Here is an 18,210-nt window from a genome sequence, read left to right as displayed (position 1 = left end):
TTTTGTAACTTCGCATATCAGAGGCCTATAGAGGTCCCTTTCAGTGCACAAAATTTTGAAGGTCAATGTCAAAGGTCAAGGTCACTTTGTCACAAATCAGGGGAGTCGACGAAACCCTTATTTTTTGAGTAATCTTGTTCAGATCGTCTTAAAACTTCATGGGAATATAGTTCATGGTCTGGCGCTCAGCTGATTAATTTTTGGTGGCGATTGGCCTTGACCTTCATGGTTAGCGCCTGAAGTCAAACATATTTGACCCCAAGGTCAAATTTTTAAGTTTTAGGAACCATATCATGTAGTACCTCAAATTGAACACCTTGATGAGTGCTTTCTAGATATGTCAAGCTTGAGACATTATGACGTCATTTGGTGACGTTATGAGGGAAACACATATTTTTCATGGTTACTCTGTAGAACGATTGTCATCGCAATCTCTCGTAGGCAGATATTCCTCAAGGAGTCGCTCCTGGTGGATAGCAGCTCTGTTTACCTCAGTGTGACCTTAAAGAAGTCACACGTGGTCACTTTTTGGCAAGATACGGGTCACCCTGCAGGTGACATTGGTTTATTTTTTCTTCGGTATGACGGTCATGTTGACACTTCGATTTCTAGTGCGGTTATAATATAATATAATTAAAAGGCTGCCGCTCAACGATTTAAATCATAACCATCATACCGAAGAAAAAAATAAAAATAAAAACACCAGAGAGTCTGGAACACTGACACTAATAATTACCTTGACGTGTTTCAACTTATGAGTAACGTACAAGTAACGTATGTCGACGTGTGTCAACGATCACGTAGCGTGCCTACAACTTATGCCAGCGTATGCGGAATGTTTGTCATACGTTGAGAAATTTTCAACATGCTGAAAATTTTTCGACGTACAATGACGTATGCCAGCGTGCTCTTAACGTATACAAAACTTACCCATAACGTATTCGACGAGTGCCAGCTTGGTTCGGCAAATTTTTCATACGTCGGCATACGCTGGCTAAAACGTCAAGTTGTGACAGCGGCTTCACACTTCGATGTCTAGTGCGGTTAAGATTTGAATCGTCGAGCCGCAGCTTATGAATAAGCCTATGCCACGTAATCGTCGGCGATACGCTGCCACGCGCTATGCATAGGTTAGACTATCGTTGGGCATAGGTTGTGAACGCCGACAACACGCTCAGCATTCGTTGGTACAAGTTATCTATATGTGATTAAAACGTTCTGGTTACGTTACTAATACGTTATGCATATGACCAACACGTTATTATATGCCCAATAACTAAAAAAAACATCAATAGTTCAGCGTACGCCAGCGTTTTACATACATTTTGATACGTTGCCATACGCTGGCTAAAACGTCAAGGTGTGACAGCAGCTTTAGCGGTCAGGCGTCGAATGTCAGGGGGGTCGGGTCAAAACTTTCAAATTGCGATAAAAACGCCATTTCAAGTCCGATTGACTTCCAAGTTATGATCATGACCAAACCAAGTGCTATAACTCATTAAACAGTGGCACTATCAACTTATAAGAACCAAATTGATTTCCAGGTTTTTGTTTTTTTCAGAGATCATTGAGATAATGACAAAGTTATTCCGGCAATTCCTTGCTCAATGAGCAATTTTATTTATTTGTTTGTGTGCAGGATATCTCAAAAAGTCGTGGACAGATTCAGACGAAACTTAGTGGAGAGGTTGGGTATGTGACAAGGACGAATTGATTTAATTTTGGTGAAGATCCGAATCCGCATCGAGATACGAGATTTATTTAATTTTTTGAGTGATGCTTCACCATTGAGAGATAGGGCTAAAAATGATATATGTATTGGGCCTGATGTGTTCCGTTGGATCAGGCATCGCGTCGCGAAGGTATCCACACTACTGAGTGCCCTTCTAGTTAAATATCTGTGTAGTTCAGTGTATCGTACTCTGTAAGAACCAATATGCGTTGTGTATGCAATAGATAGATGGCCAATTTCCCCAATGTTCTCTCTCATCTCAGCCTCCCAGCTTTGTTTCATGTTTTCATCCCTGCATCTGTATTTCTTCTACCCCACTCCCACTTGCACTTGCAAACAGAACTTTTGCCAAAGCCTTCAACTACAGTGATGAGAGAGTAAAGCGTTCCAAAGGAGGAGGGAATGGCAGATCAAAAGGCGTTCACATCCCCCGTGAAAGGCAACCAATGGGACAGAAGGCTGAATGTAAATTCGTGGATCACCAGAGAATCACACCGACGCGGAAGGCATCCAATTGGCTAAACGACGTATGTTAATTTGTGGATGAGGAAGGCCTGAATATGTGGTTACATACCCCGAGGAGCCAATAAAAGATGGCTCACTTGTGGATGGCTCGCCCACTGGCTTGCTCATCTAATGACTCAATAAATCCTATTTGGCTGATTGAGTCGATTAAATCGCATCACGTGAACACCCATCAGCACGGCACTCGCTCGACCCCAAGCACCTCAATATGCACGGTAACACGTCTCTGGACGCCAGATCCTGCAGTCGGTCTGAGGTGGGGGGGGGGGGAATGTCGTGGTCGTTTTGACACGCCACTGGATTCGAACCGAGCAACTGCGACGGTCTGGTGACTGCAACAATATCCATATTGAAAATAATTAAAGCAATGAGGCATGCTACACCTTGTTGGGAAACGTTTCTCGGCCAGAACCAATCATGGACAAGTGTGACCACTCCTCATTTTCATAAATGCAAAGGTGAGCCAATGAAAAAAGCCAAGAATTCACAAGGTTTCGGAAAAGCGATGATAATAGAAAACCTATACGCCAAGAAAACCTATAGAAAACCTATACGCCAAGAAAACCTATAGAAAACCAAGACGCCAAGGTGAACAACAAATAGCCAAGATGTTGTGAAAAAAGCCAAGGAGTGGTCACACTGTCATGGACAAATTGGGAAACACCAGCCGAGGTGACAGTTAATATCTGTGTCCAGATTCGAACCCAGGTTAGACAGATCAAATACGAGTGCTCATACCTCGATTCGAGGCTGTCCTGCCAGATCATAGCTCATAGCACACGTGTAAACATACACACACACACACACACACACACACACACACACACACACACACACACGATACTCGCTTGTTTGAAACCAATAAATGACAAGTCTGGAGACGGCGATGGTTCACGAGCAATGTACACGGTTCACCTTTTTATTTTTTGACCTTCGAGAGGACGCCACGGGCAAACTGGCGGGAATCGGGAAAAACGTAAACGATGAAAGTTTTAGTACTCGAAGAGCATGACTTGCATACCAACTTTCATTCGAAACAGTTGAAAACCCGAGGAGCTCGATGCCCAATTTATTGGTTTTTTTTGACATTTTCTAAGTTCGTGACCTTGTGACCTTGACCTTGGGACGAAAATGAAAAATTGAGCTCCGTGGGGCTATGCAGGTGCCATTGGGCTAACCAAATATCGAAACCCCTGCCAGATCTGCCAAACCCCCTCGGAGAAGATGTAACTTGAAACCGGCTACCCCCTAAAAACACGTGTGTTTTGGGCGTGGCTCTGCCCATAATGGGCGCACCATGCCCATTCTCAGGAAAACACAACTAGATCATGATATAAACCTCCCACCAAAATTTTATCAGGATTGGATCAAAACGCACGGAGCTATGCTCGGGACAGACACACACACACACACGACACACACACACGACACACACACACACACACGACACACACACACGACACACACAGACACAGACACAGACACAGACACAGACACACACAGACACAGACACAGACACAGACACAGACACACACACACACAGACACACGCAGACACAGACACACACAGACGCAGACACACACAGACACAGACACACCCACACACAGACACACACAGACACAGACACACACACACACACACACACACACACACACACACACACACAGACACACAGACACACACACACACACACACACACACACACACACACACACACACCCCCATAACGAATATAGTGGTCACTCTGGCTGGCGCTCGTGAATCAATAAGGCCCGTACACCTGACGAGTGGGTATTAAGTTAACAAGTAAGTCACTCACTGGTTAAGCGCAAATTAATTAATCCATTACGAGACGTAAACAAAATTATTACGACCCAACGAAGTACTGCTGCGCAAACCCAGTCAGTCAGACGAGGTGAGGTGAATAAACCACAGCTCGGTTACACACAGACAAACCTGCAACACATCCACAAAGGCGGCACATAATCATGTTTTGAAGACGACGAACACCTCCATGCAGCTCTTTACGCTCAGCAACACATCTTGCTGTAAGTCAACACCAAGAACGTAGTGGACGCCGCCATCACGATGACGTACTTCCGGTTCTACATTTATGCTTCCACTTCCGGATTACGAGCGTCGCTCCGTTTAAAATCGCCTCGCGGGCATTTCCAGCACCATGGGCGACAAGCAGCCGTTGTTTAAAGATAAAGATGCATTCAAAAGGATGAATTTCCTGTACCAGGTACGTTATGCGCCCACGTGACTTCGTACAGTACGCCGTAAACTCTTCACTGTACAGTGCGGTATTAATTTATTATTATTCAGTAGCTTTTCTCGTCGGTTCTCCACATATTTGTTCAGCGAAGTGAACACTCGTTCTTCACTGACGACATCAGCAGAGAACTGACGAGAAAATGTTGGAAGAAATCTGTCAGTCATTTTGAATGACAGTTGTAACTGACATGGTTTATTTGATGGAGTCCATTTTGTCCTTGGTTGTGCTCATTCGTTTCGATGGGGACAGCCAATACGAGCAGAGCAGGAGGGAACAGTTTGGAGAGACAGACAGACAGAGGCAGAGGAAGAAAACAAGCTCAAATGAGCTAAGATCCTCGTCCTCTTAATGATGACGTCATAAAAACGAATATGACGTCATTGTGACGTATCAGGCTTGCGATAAATTATCTGTGCTAATGCCCGGCTTGATTCCCGCAAACAAAATTCAAACAGCTTGCCTAGTTTCGGAGATAATGGTGGAGGCGATTTCCATTAGCGGCGATATTATGACGTCAACTTTTTTTTTCTCAGAAGAATTTACAAAATCGGAGATGGTTACTGCCTGCGTGGGCTTTCTGCATACACATGGCAAGTTTCACGAAGATCCGATGAAAACTCTGGGTTGTGAAACAAAAAATGTCAAAAAATAGGAATGACGTCATAAAAATTGATATGACGTCATAGTGATGTATCATGTACGGTAATTCATATCTGCTAATGCCCTGTTCGATTCCCACTAACAGAATTCGAAAAGCTTGCCTAGTTTTGGAGATAATGTTTTAGGCGATTTCCATTAGCGGAGATATTTTGACGTCATAACTTTTTTTCTAGGAGGAATTTTCAAAATCGGAGATGGTTACTGTCTGTGCAGGATATTTTTACATATGCACGCCAAGTTTAAGGAAGTTTCGATGAAAACTGTAGGCTCTGAAACAAAAAAGTCCACAAGAACAACAACGTGAGTAAGACTTAGAGATCCTCCACGAGGATCTAAAAACACCAGCAATAGGGTGGAAGGAAAAACGATGAGTGTGGAGAGGAATTGGGGGTGGAGGAAGACGCATGCGGTGGACAAGTTGGATACAAAAGGAAAATCTGGAAATTTGGAAGGAGGTGGGCTTGGGAGTAACTGGTGAAACCAGATTTGAGATGGTGATGAACACCAGGTGGGCTTGGGAGTAACTGGTGAAACCAGATTTGAGATGGTGATGAACACCAGGTGGGCTTGGGAGTAACTGGTGAAACCAGATTTGAGATGGTGATGAACACCAGGTGGGTTTGGGGGTAACTGGTAAAACCAGATTTGAGATGGTGATGAACACCAGGTGGGCTTGGGGGTAACTGGTAAAACCAGATTTGAGATGGTGATGAACACCAGGTGGGCTTGGGAGTAACTGGTGAAACCAGATTTGAGATGGTGATGAACACCAGGTGGGCTTGGGAGTAACTGGTGAAACCAGATTTGAGATGGTGATGAACACCAGGTGGGTTTGGGGGTAACTGGTAAAACCAGATTTGAGATGGTGATGAACACCAGGTGGGCTTGGGGGTAACTGGTAAAACCAGATTTGAGATGGTGATGAACACCAGGTGGGCTTGGGAGTAACTGGTGAAACCAGATTTGAGATGGTGATGAACACCAGGTGGGCTTGGGAGTAACTGGTGAAACCAGATTTGAGATGGTGATGAACACCAGGTGGGCTTGGGAGTAACTGGTGAAACCAGATTTGAGATGGTGATGAACACCAGGTGGGTTTGGGGGTAACTGGTAAAACCAGATTTGAGATGGTGATGAACACCAGGTGGGTTTGGGGGTAACTGGTAAAACCAGATTTGAGATGGTGATGAACACCAGGTGGGCTTGGGAGTAACTGGTGAAACCAGATTTGAGATGGTGATGAACACCAGGTGGGCTTGGGAGTAACTGGTGAAACCAGATTTGATATGGTGATGAACACCAGGTGGGTTTGGGGGTAACTGGTAAAACCAGATTTGAGATGGTGATGAACACCAGGTGGGCTTGGGAGTAACTGGTGAAACCAGATTTGAGATGGTGATGAACACCAGGTGGGCTTGGGAGTAACTGGTGAAACCAGATTTGAGATGGTGATGAACACCAGGTGGGCTTGGGGGTAACTGGTGAAACCAGATTTGAGATGGTGATGAACACCAGGTGGGTTTGGGGGTAACTGGTGAAACCAGATTTGAGATGGTGATGAACACCAGGTGGGCTTGGGGGTAACTGGTGAAACCAGATTTGAGATGGTGATGAACACCAGGTGGGTTTGGGGGTAACTGGTGAAACCAGATTTGAGATGGTGATGAACACCAGGTGGGTTTGGGGGTAACTGGTGAAACCAGATTTGAGATGGTGATGAACACCAGGTGGGTTTGGGGGTAACTGGTGAAACCAGATTTGAGATGGTGATGAACACCCATCTTGAAGACTTGGAGGGAAGAATGAGATTGAAGAGGATCGAATCGTTCTGTAATTAGAGCCGTTCATGTAGACTTTGGAAGGTACCTATCAGCAGGGCCGGTTGCGAGGGTATTGGGTACCACCATGCACCATCACATGCCTGCTTTATCTACCATGACCACCGGCCTGTGCCGTCTGTTTTGTGCCATGACTGCCAAAGCCAGCCATGCCCTTCTTGCCCACATGGCTCCCTGACGTGAGCCTGGATGCTTCCAATAAAAGTATGAATGAAATAAAAATGCTTCCAAAATGAGCTGTTACTTGAACAGAGGCCACAACATGACAATCTGTAGTCTCCTCTATAGACGTCAGTGATGTATATCAGTCGATCTAGACTGATGAAGTCTGCTTGCTTTTTTAACCTCCGCCACCAAAGGTGAAAGGAGGTTTATTGTTTTCACCCCTGTTCGTCTGTTTATGTGCAGGATATCTCAAAAAGTTTTTGGACGGATTCTGATGAAACTTGGTGGACAGGTTGGGTGTGTGACAAGGACGGGTTGACTCGAGCTCGGTGAAGGTTCGAATCCATATCCGGATACGAGAATTATTTAATTTTTAAAGTGATTCTTCACCATTCGGAGGAGGACGAGATTGAGACCATACTTTCTGCAGAGCGTTGGTGCTAATTAAGCAGTCTCCTTGGCTATTGGACATAATCCTGGACACGTCACCACTCCGACACAGTATACCAGCATGCTGGCACTCATTTTGCCGACCTCGGAAGGATGACAGGCTGAGTTAACCCCACCTTGTATTAATTCAACAGCTGAGCGGGATCCAAAGCCCGCCACCCCCGAACCATTACGCCAACACCAGGCACACCATTGAGAGATGGGAATAAAAATGACATATAGCATGATATTTCAAAAATGTATTGAGCCTGATATGTTCTATTGGATCAGGCATTATGTGGCAGAGGTATACACTCTACTGAGTGCCTTTCCAGTTTATTGATGCAATTTAATGAATAATTAATTTAGTTATTCGCCACCCCCCACTTTTTTGTTGTTGTTGTTGTTTACCGCTCAAGGTGACTGTCTAGTTTGCCTAGTGGTTGCACCGGCCCTGTCCGTCAGGTACAACTCATATGTCTGTTTGTCAGTTTTGAAAGTTTGTCTGCATGAGGTGTCATTCATTCATCTTGATAGATTATGTGACTTGCACCTGCAGGTCGAACCAAAAAGTCCACGGGTTGATGCCCTTTCCGAGGGCTACCGACTATGATACTACTTTATCGGCTCAAATGGCCAATTATTCCCAGCTTGCGGTCGGCCCGATAAAGGTTTTGGCCCACGTCTTTCACGAACCGTCTGGCCAGGCCTGACGTTCGACTGAAAGTGATTTGGACAGGAATTTGTAATTTGTTCAGGATACCGCGGGATCTTTAACTTCGACCAACTAATGCCTGCAGAAGCCACACCCGGCCTAATGATGACCCACTTCGTGATGCAACAGCCTGTCTGAGAAACACCGAGCAGACAGTTGGGTCGAGAATCGAACATAGACGAGGCCACTCAAGGTCAAGTGTGCTTCCTGAGATTGCCGTGCCAAGATACTCACGGGGGTCTATCTTATGCAAAAGTAGAGGAAAGGCGGTACGAGGGAGGAGTATACAACCTGGAAAGGATTCCCTGAACACAGACTTCGTAGCCGGTTGAAGTACTCGTGATCGAGTTGTTACTGTTTTTGGAATGGCCTAATGCTCTTTCTCTGTACCGCAAGGCATCACACTGTCTGCTCGCTCAAGATCCCGAGAACCAGGAGTTGGTTCGATTCTACATGCACACCATGAAAACCATTGGGCAACGACTTGTGCTCAAGCTGTGAGTCAGACTCGAGACCTTATAACTCCCTGATATTAACGTTTTGAGAAAAAGGTTGTTATGAGACGTAAGGCAAACAAGCAACCACTTTTCGACCTTTTGGGGTCTGTCTGTAGTGAACAACTAAATTATCTACAACTGAGCTAACATTGCCATATGCGACTGCCTTAAAAAAAAAAAAATGTCCCATATTTGCTGATTTTAGTACCTTATTTATGATCCTCGGTTATTACCTCCGCCACACCACCGAAGGTGAAGGAAGTTATGTTTTCACCCCTTTCTGTCTGTTTGTCTGTGCGCAGGATATCTCAAAAAGTTGGGGACAGATCCGGATTACATTTTGGTGAAGATCCAGATCCGGATCCGGATCCGACAGCTAGAATGTTTTAAGTGATTCTTCACCATTGAGAGATAGGGCCAAAAACCGATATATAGCACGATATCTCAAAAAGTTGTGGACAGATTCGGATTAGATTTTGGTGAAGATCCAGATCCGGATCCGGATCTGACAGCTAGAATGTTTTAAGTGATTCTTCACCATTGAGAGATAGGGCCAAAAACCGATATATAACACGATATCTCAAAAAGTTGTGGACAGATTCGGATTACATTTTGGTGAAGATCCAGATCCGGATCCAGATCCGACAGCTAGAATGTTTCAAGTGATTCTTCACCATTGAGAGATAGGGCCAAAAACCGATATATAGAACGATATCTCAAAAAGTTGTGGACAGATTCGGATTAGATTTTGGTGAAGATCCAGATCCGGATCCGGATCTGACAGCTAGAATGTTTTAAGTGATTCTTCACCATTGAGAGATAGGGCCAAAAACCGATATATAACACGATATCTCAAAAAGTTGTGGACAGATTCGGATTACATTTTGGTGAAGATCCAGATCCGGATCCAGATCCGACAGCTAGAATGTTTTAAGTGATTCTTCACCATTGAGAGATAGGGCCAAAAAACGATATATAGCACGATATCTCAAAAAGTTGTTGACAGATTCGGATGAAACTTGGTCAACACGGGTGTTTGACAAGGAAGAATTGATTCGATTTTGGTGAAGATCCGGATCCGAATCTGGATACAAGAATTATTTAATCTTTCAAGTGATTCCTCACCATTGAGAGATATGGCTAAAAATGATATAGTATTGAAAAGCATGATATTTCAAAAAAGTATTTGGCTCTATGTTCTCGTGGATCAGGCATTACGTGGCGGAGGTATGCGCTCCACAGAGTTACCTTCTAGTTTGTCTGCCTGTTTGTCTGTGTGCAGAATATCTCAAAAAGTTGTGTACGGATTCAGATGAAAGTTGCTGGACCGGTTGGGTGTGTGACCACGACGAATTGATTCGATTTTGGTGAAGATCCGAATCTGGATGTGACGACAAGAATTTTCAAAGTGATTCTTCACCATTGACAGATGGGGCCAAAAACGATATATTGCACAATATCTCAAAAAATGTATTGGGTCCGACGTGTTCTCGTGGATCAGGCATTGCGTGGCGGAGGTATGCGCTCTACCGAGTGCCCTTCCAGTTATAGAAGTATTTTATTGGTTAGTGTAGAAGTACGAAGTACTACTTGCTCATGCATTGTTCTTTGTAATACAGTACCATACTTGGGCAGCACAATGTTAATAGTTCAGCCATGTATGTTTTGATGAGTTATTTCAAAGCTCTCGGTTTGATAATGTTGGGATTAAGTGAGCGTTACACAATCTTTTTAAAATGCGATCCCAAAGCTTGTGCATTAACCATTATCCATACCCTCCCCCTCTCCCCCCAATCCCTTTCCATCCACCACCTAATAGAGCTCCTTCTATCAAGCGCAACATCTGCAAAACGTGCAATTCGCTTCTTGTTCCTGGTGTGACGTCCACCATCAGGCATCGAGGTGAGTGCAACTCTGTACTCGCAAATCCTTCCTGGGTGCAGACAGGAACGGTTTTACTCGCCTGCCTGGGCAAGTAAAGGCAAGTTTAAGTCCCAGGTAACAAGTGCAGTGCAATTATTGGGATTATATCTCAGCAGCTCAAAACCCTCATTCATAAAATGGATATAACACTTATTCAGTACTCGTGGCTTGTGCTTGCATTCTCAAGCAAACAAATAAACTAGTGATAGTTATCTACAACCATCTTTTATCATGTTGTGGAACGTCGGCTGAGGCCCTCACTTTTTCACCTTTATTCGCTTTTAAATTAGTTTTCTCTGCAATGGCTTTGAGTGATTGACATGAAATTTTCAAAGTCGGAGTGCCTACCCATGGATCATGCTTTCTTAAACAAAGTTGCATGATGATTGAATGAAAAGATAGGGACAATACCCCTGGGCGCTCACCTGGAAGCAGCTGGATAAGATAACCAGGGAACCACTGCTAGGCATGGATGACCCACAAAACATGTAACGGAGCAGAAAGTAAATAACTCTGGATTTTTTTTTTTTAAATGCCGTGAACAAACTTTGGTACATCACGGGTGAAGAAGGTTGTGGTCAAGTTTCATCGAAATTGTGTGCGTGATTTCGGAGAAGAAAGCAAATACATATTTTGGGGGGCAACTCCCCGTAGAGAACCCCTTAGACCCCAATTTCTAGCTCACCTGGAACACCTGGAACGGAGAGCTTATGGGATGGCACATCGTTCGCCTGTCCGTCCACAAATACTTACAACTTCTTCTCTAAAACTACACACGATTTCAATTAAACTTTACCACAATGTTCATCACCGTGTATGTGCCAAACTTTGTTCATGGCATTAAAAAGTCTGAGTCTAATGGGATCTACGGGGGGGGGGTGGGGGGTGGGGGGGTTGTCCTCCAAAATTTGTAGTTGCCTTCTTCTCCAAAACTACACACGCAATTCCGATGAAACTTGACCACCACCTTCATCACCTCTGATGTACTGAATGGTTGTTCACACCATGAAAAACATCACGCCTGGTGTTGGCAGACGGAAACAAACTGCTGGCAAACATCATGCTCTTTACTTATTCTCCTTCCTTCTGATGACTCCAATGCAGTGTCTGGTTTTCCGTTTGATTGTGCTCATGAATTGGATTTACCGACCTTCAAATGAATCACAAGCAAGTCTAAGAGGTGGCCTGTTCAGCATTCCCATCTGAAATGATGGGTAATGATAATGTCAATTCAAGGTCAAATCCCATAAACTATATATATGGATGATTTGTCCATCATCCATCCACTAAAGTCCTTGTAACATGTAAAGGTTCACTGTTATGACTCGTAACCTCTGCCACTGAAAGTGGACGGGGGTTATGTATTCATCCCTGTTTGTTGGTTTGTCTGCCTGTCTGTTTGTGAGCAGTACGTCTCAAAACTTGATGGACAGGTTGGGTGTGCGACAAGAACAAATTGATTCGATTTTGGCAAAGATCTGGATACGAGAATTTTTAAGTTGTTGTTTTGTATGCAGCCTGTAGCTGCTGGTTACATCATTTCTGGAAGCGTGGCTGTGCCGCTGACGCATCACCCCTGTTACAGTAAGCTGGTACTCATTTTGCAAACCTCGGAAGGATGGCAGGCTGAGTCAACCTACTTGGTGTTATTTTAACGGAATTACAGGGGCTCAAACTAAAGACCCGAAGATCTCAAGCCAGCCACCTTCACCGTTGAGACAACATCAGGCTTAATTTTAAAAGTAATTCTCCATAATTGATGGAGAGGGCCAAAAGCGATATATAGCTCGATATTTCAAAAACTTGTAGACGGATTATGACAAAACTTGGTGGAGGAGTTGGGAAGCTGGCAAGAACAAGACGATTAGATTTTGTTTAAGGTCCGTGTGCGGATCCGGCCGATGAGTGGGATCCAATCCGTAAGCCGTTCAGCCTGGCAGAGGTACGTGCTTTACCGAGTGTCATTCTGGTTTTTTTCATGAATTCTCCGGGAAGAGTGAGTTGACAGAGGGAGGAAAGGCAACACACCAACAGTGGGACAATCATCATGAGAATGAATGAACATGAAAATGCGAACGAGGTTCACAGCAACGCACACGGACAAGGGAGACGCAGTGCCAGCACGCAAAGACACTCGATGAGACGCGTACATACATTGCATTGACAAATTTGCACCAATAATTATTAATGAAGACCGTTGAACAAGACCTTTCCGGAACAGGTATCCTCAACATTTCAAAGATGGCTTCTCAGGGCAGAGATGCATCTCTCGAAGGAACAAGGAACTGGGGAAAACTTAAAAGCAGATCTAAACAGATTACAAAGGATTACATATTTTACATACAACAGTCGAGGAAAGAAAATATCCCACGTCTGGTGTCGTGCTGGGCTTTTAAAAAAATACTGCGATTTCACTACGACCCCAACAGAGCTCAGCGCTCCCCTTACAATAGCTTTTTCAACATCATTGCGGTCACTATTACCCAGCTGCTTATTTTGCACTTCGCCAGCTTCCGAGGCATCCTTGCCTACAAAATGTGATCCTTTGATAACGTCATGCTGTTTATTGCGGATACAAAATGATTGGTTGGTGTATGGTAGATATCAGCCTCTAATAGTAAGGCGGTGGCAGTACGTGTGGTTTACGGTTGCAGTTGGTGCCTTTAGAAACCTGGCAAAGGTAGTCCATATTTGTGAGACAATTGTATGCACGATAGATAGAAGATGCAAGAATTTGCTGTGTACATTACATTGAAACGAACGTTTGACATCCCGGGACACTTTACTGTCATCAGTGGTTTGTTTATCACATTCTCGAGAATAAAGAAACCACATTTTGTGTGACAACGCTGGTGGTTTTCTTCGTTTTCTCCGACGCAAGACGAGTGTTCCAATAATTCTGTTCCCCATGGAAAACGTCTGAGTTCCGGAACATTTCTGGAATGCAATCCAATTGTCACCCAGACAAATGCGAAACAAATGGGCCCTGCGATGTGGCACGGCTCTGGTGCACGCTGAGATGTTTGTGTACCTTTTGCTAAGTATGGCATTTCAGATTGCAATGGGGCCAGCAGGACGGCCTCGATGTATGCGCACTCCCTTCTGAGCTGTCTCGCCTGGGTTTGAATCTCGACCCAGTTATAAACTGCCATCCTGGTGCTTCGCAGGTTGGGCGAGGCATCGATGTGTGTGCCGTCCTTCCGACGGAGGTTGAGCTGCGCGTTCCGTCTGCTGGCATGAGTTAGTGGATGTTAAATATCCCATGGAGTCCTTTGTGAATCGCAGGTGTGCTGTCGCCGGCACCTTGAACGAATTACAAGTTCTTGCTGTAACCTACAGGGGGGGGGGGGGTACTGCATCAGCAGGATAACTGCACCCTCAGAAAATGATGTTATCCGCACTCATGCACTACATATGATAGAAGAGCAAGTTTGAAACCATTCTCTCATCTTACTCGTCAGCTACTGCTCCATGCAACTTCTCCTGTTTCCAAAAGTAAAGCAAAAACATGAAAGTGAGTGATTTGATGGTCTTGACAAAATTGTTAAACGTTCTGTAAGGAGTCAGGAGGGTATGATCAAAGCTCGCTCTAAGAATTCTGGAAACGCCAAAATCAGTGCATCAGTTGAAGCCACTGAATAAGCAATCTATCTACAGGTAGTGGACGAAATAATGGAAACACCTGCGTAAATAACAGATACCAGGCAACAGGTTTCACACAAGTGTGGCCCGTGTATTCATTAAGCGAACAACATCTTGGCATGCTTATGGCCATGCGTAGAAATGCTGCACAGGCCTGCTTGCCTGTAATTATGACTAGTCTGGCCCAATTGCCCCCATCCACAGAGCACGTGTGGTCACTGAATGGTTTGATGAGCATGACACTGATGTTATCCATGTCAAGGCCTTCTCAGTCACCAGATTTGAACCCAATCCAGCATTTATGGGATATTCTGGAATGACAAATGAGAGCGTTTTCCACCTCCATTAAACAGGTGTGAGTTGATTGGCTTTCTCATGGAAGAATGGTGCCGCGTCCCTCCTGCAGAATTCCAGACACTGGTGGACTCTATGCCATGGCATATACAGGCTGCACGTGGTGGCCCAACGTCTTATTGAGTGACTTTGCATTGGTGTTACCATTTTTTTTGTCCATTACCTGTATACATAATGGAGCAGGTATATGTTTGCATCATCCACTCCTCCTAGAGGATTTGACCAAGGAAGATCAAACTTTCAGGGATTAATGAGGGTAACCTGAAGTCGTGCATGTGCAAGTTTTGTTTGATTCCATCAAGTTTTGGAAAAAAAAAATTCACCCATCTTGACATTTTCTTCCTTTGGGGGACGAGTGGGTGCACTTGGAACTCGAACGGGCACTCAATAGAGCACATACCCCCGCCAGTCAAAACACTGAACAGTTTACATTTTGTATCCCACTGATAGGCCGGATCTGGATCCAGACCTAAACCAAAATATATATATATATATTCAGCTAATGCTGTCTGTCTACCTCACCCTGAAACACAGAAATGCTCCTTGGAAAGAGAGAAAAATCATTATGTAAAAGTACCTTCAAATGAATGTGAATAATACAGGAAAATTACAAATTTTAAAATCAGACAACAAAAGAAAAAAAACCAATGACACCCGCAGGGTGATCCGTATCTTGCCAAAAGATGACCACGTGTGACTTATTTAAGGTCACACTGAGGTGAACAGAGCTGCTATCCACCAGGAGTGACTCCTTGAGGAATATCTGCCTACGAGAGATTCCAATGAGAATCGTTCTGCAGAGTAACCATGAAAAAAATGTGTTTGCCTCATAACGTCACCAAATGACATCATAATGTCTCAAGCTTGACATATCTAGAAAGCACTCATCGAGGTGTTCAATTTGAGGTACTACACGATATGGTTCCTAAAACTTGAAAATTTGACCTTGGGGTCAAATATGTTTGACCTCAGGCACTAACCATGAAGGTCAAGGCCAATCACCACCAAAAACTAATCAGCTGAGCGCCAGACCATGAACTACATTCCCATAAAGTTTGGAGACGATTTGATTAAAATTGCTCAAAAAATAAGGGTTTCGTCGACTCCCCTGATTTGCGACAAAGTGACCTTGACCCTTGACCTTCAAAATTTTATGCGCTGAAAGGGACCTCTATAGGCCTCTAATATGCGAAGTTACAAAAATTTCCAATGATAACCGTGCTCTGCAGAGTGATTTATACGTGATTACAGACCAAAAAAAATTAAAAAAAACATGAAGGTCAAGGCCAATCGCCACCAAAAATTAATCAGCTGAGCGCCAGACCATGAACTATATTCCCATGAAGTTTGAAGACGATCCGATCAAAATTACTCAAAAAATAAGGGTTTCGTCGACTCCCCTGATTTGCGCCAAAGTGACCTTGACCTTCAAAATTTTGTGCACTGAAAGGGACCTCTATAGGCCTCTGATATGCGAAGTTACAAAAATTTCCAATGATAACCGTGCTCTGCAGAGTGATTTATACGTGATTACAGACCAAAAAAAATTAAAAAAACATGAAGGTCAAGGCCAATCGCCACCAAAAATTAATCAGCTGAGCGCCAGGCCATGAACTATATTCCCATGAAGTTTGAAGACGATCCGATCAAAATTACTCAAAAAATAAGGGTTTCGTCGACTCCCCTGATTTGCGACAAAGTGACCTTGACCTTTGACCTTGACCTTCAAAATTTTATGCGCTGAAAGGGACCTCTATAGGCCTCTGATATGAGGAGTTACAAAAATTTCCAATGATAACCGTGCTCTGCAGAATTTTTTATACGTGATTACAGACAAACAAATAAAAAAAACCAAAAAAAACATACAAGCTGACTAACATATCTTGCAAAAACTTCGTTTTGGCAAGATAAAAATGTTTTTTTTAACCTGGGTGGTGTATAGGGAACAGAATGCTTCCTCAATCGCTCCTGCAATTTTATTTTTCTTGCTGTGAATAAATATATATCCTCCTATTTTTGAGCTCTTTTTAAACTATCATGAGAATAAAAGGCTTCCATTTTTTTTCCTTTATTTTTTTATATCGTGGTATATTACTACGGGCTTCGACTGGTGTACGGCATTGTAAATTTCCAATCTCTTCTTCTTCTTCTTCTTCTTCTTCTTCTTCTTCTTCTTCTTCTTCTTCTTCTTCTTCTTCTTCTTCTTCTTCTTCTTCTTCTTCTTCTTCTTCTTCTTCTTCTTCTTCTTCTTCTTCTTCTTCTTCTTCTTCTTCTTCTTCTTCTTCTTCTTCTTCTTCTTCTTCTTCTTCTTCTTCCTCCTCCTCCCTTCCCTTTATCAGGAGTGAAGCCAAATTACATCAAGCTTCTTCCCTGCCTTGAACATTATACTCCTCCACTTCCTCCTGTCCTCGGCCAACTCTCTCCATTCTCCCACCACCCCAACCTTATCGATATCCCTCCTCACACAATATCTTCCCATCTCAACCAGTCTTCCTCGCTACCTCAACCGATAGTTTCCACTTTCTTTGCCATTCCCTCTTCTTCCATCCACATCAAGTATCCAGCCCACTTTAGTGGGCTTTTTTTTTTTTTTACCAATCTTATGGAATGAAAAATTTCACGATAATCTAAAGGTTTCGCATTTTATCCTGTTTGGAAAGCCTTTTGGCCTCCAGTTCTAACCGTTAGACTCATCGACCTTGGACTCCACGGCCTCTTTCCAATATCTTATGGAGCCACAATATTACGTTTCACTGATATGCCGAAGACACAGCGAGATAGTTTTTAACTGAATACCTTTGCTTCTCCATTTGTTTTATTGCCAGTTTAGCAAATATCCACTCATGGATGAACAGAAACTTTCTTGCACTCGAGTCTAATGAAGCACGCGTTAGTTATTGACTATCCTTTTGCACTCAATAAGCTCATACTGGACCACATTAATTTGCTTAGGGCAGTGTTGTTGTTCCTCTTGATGTAATTCACAGGACGACTACCACTTCATTCGTCTTTTTCTTCTCATCTCCCCTTTATAAGGGGTGAGGTCAAATGGCACTAAGCTTCTGCACTGCCTCGACCACGATACTCCTCCACTTCCCTCTGTCCTCAGCCAACTCTCTCCACTCTCCAACCACCCCCCCGCCTTACTGATATCCCTCCTCACACAATCCTCCCATCTCAAACATGGTCTACCTCTTTTCCACAGACCTTGCTCCCTCAACCTATCCTCTCTCTTTGTCATTCTCTCTTCCGCCAACCACACCAAGTGTCCAAACGTTTCACCAATGTCCCTGTCAAACTCATCTGCATACCATTCTCCTCCTTCAGTTCATCCATCCTCCTTCTATCCACCCTCTTCACTCCCGCAATCTACCTGACCCAGTTGTTCTCGCAAACCTGCAGCATCTGTTGTTGTCTCTCTGTCAGTGGCACCGTCTCCAGACCGTAAAGGT

The 18,210-nt window shown here is 43.9% G+C and overlaps 2 protein-coding genes across 4 annotated transcripts in view; one reads left to right on the top strand and one right to left on the bottom strand.

The window, feature by feature from the left end:
- Positions 1-4,373, bottom strand: part of COX10 (cytochrome c oxidase assembly factor heme A:farnesyltransferase COX10) — a 43,664-nt gene extending 39,291 nt beyond the window's left edge. Inside the window, exon 1 of the mRNA XM_085856963.1 lies at positions 4,214-4,373. Coding sequence (XP_085713089.1) covers positions 4,214-4,247 — 34 coding nt within the window. The 5' untranslated portion in view covers positions 4,248-4,373. The remainder of the gene's footprint in view (positions 1-4,213) is intronic.
- The window catches only part of RPP21 (ribonuclease P subunit p21), a 40,355-nt gene continuing 26,494 nt past the window's right edge, over positions 4,350-18,210 (top strand). For 2 of the 3 annotated variants that reach the window (XR_015051666.1, XM_085856965.1), the window contains exons 1-3: positions 4,350-4,502; positions 8,739-8,839; positions 10,659-10,741. Coding sequence is in view for 2 of the 3 variants with exons in the window: in XM_085856965.1 (XP_085713091.1) it covers positions 4,437-4,502; positions 8,739-8,839; positions 10,659-10,741 (250 nt within the window). In the remaining variant the exon portion in view is untranslated. The remainder of the gene's footprint in view (positions 4,503-8,738; positions 8,840-10,658; positions 10,742-18,210) is intronic. The other variant, XM_085856966.1, reaches the window with a different exon arrangement.

The sequence above is a fragment of the Eptatretus burgeri genome, chromosome 15 (genome assembly GCF_056783735.1).
Source record: "Eptatretus burgeri isolate ZD-2024b chromosome 15, Ebu_testis_v1, whole genome shotgun sequence".
NCBI classification, from domain to species: domain Eukaryota; kingdom Metazoa; phylum Chordata; class Myxini; order Myxiniformes; family Myxinidae; genus Eptatretus; species Eptatretus burgeri.
This window is presented reverse-complemented; position numbering and strand designations above follow the sequence as displayed.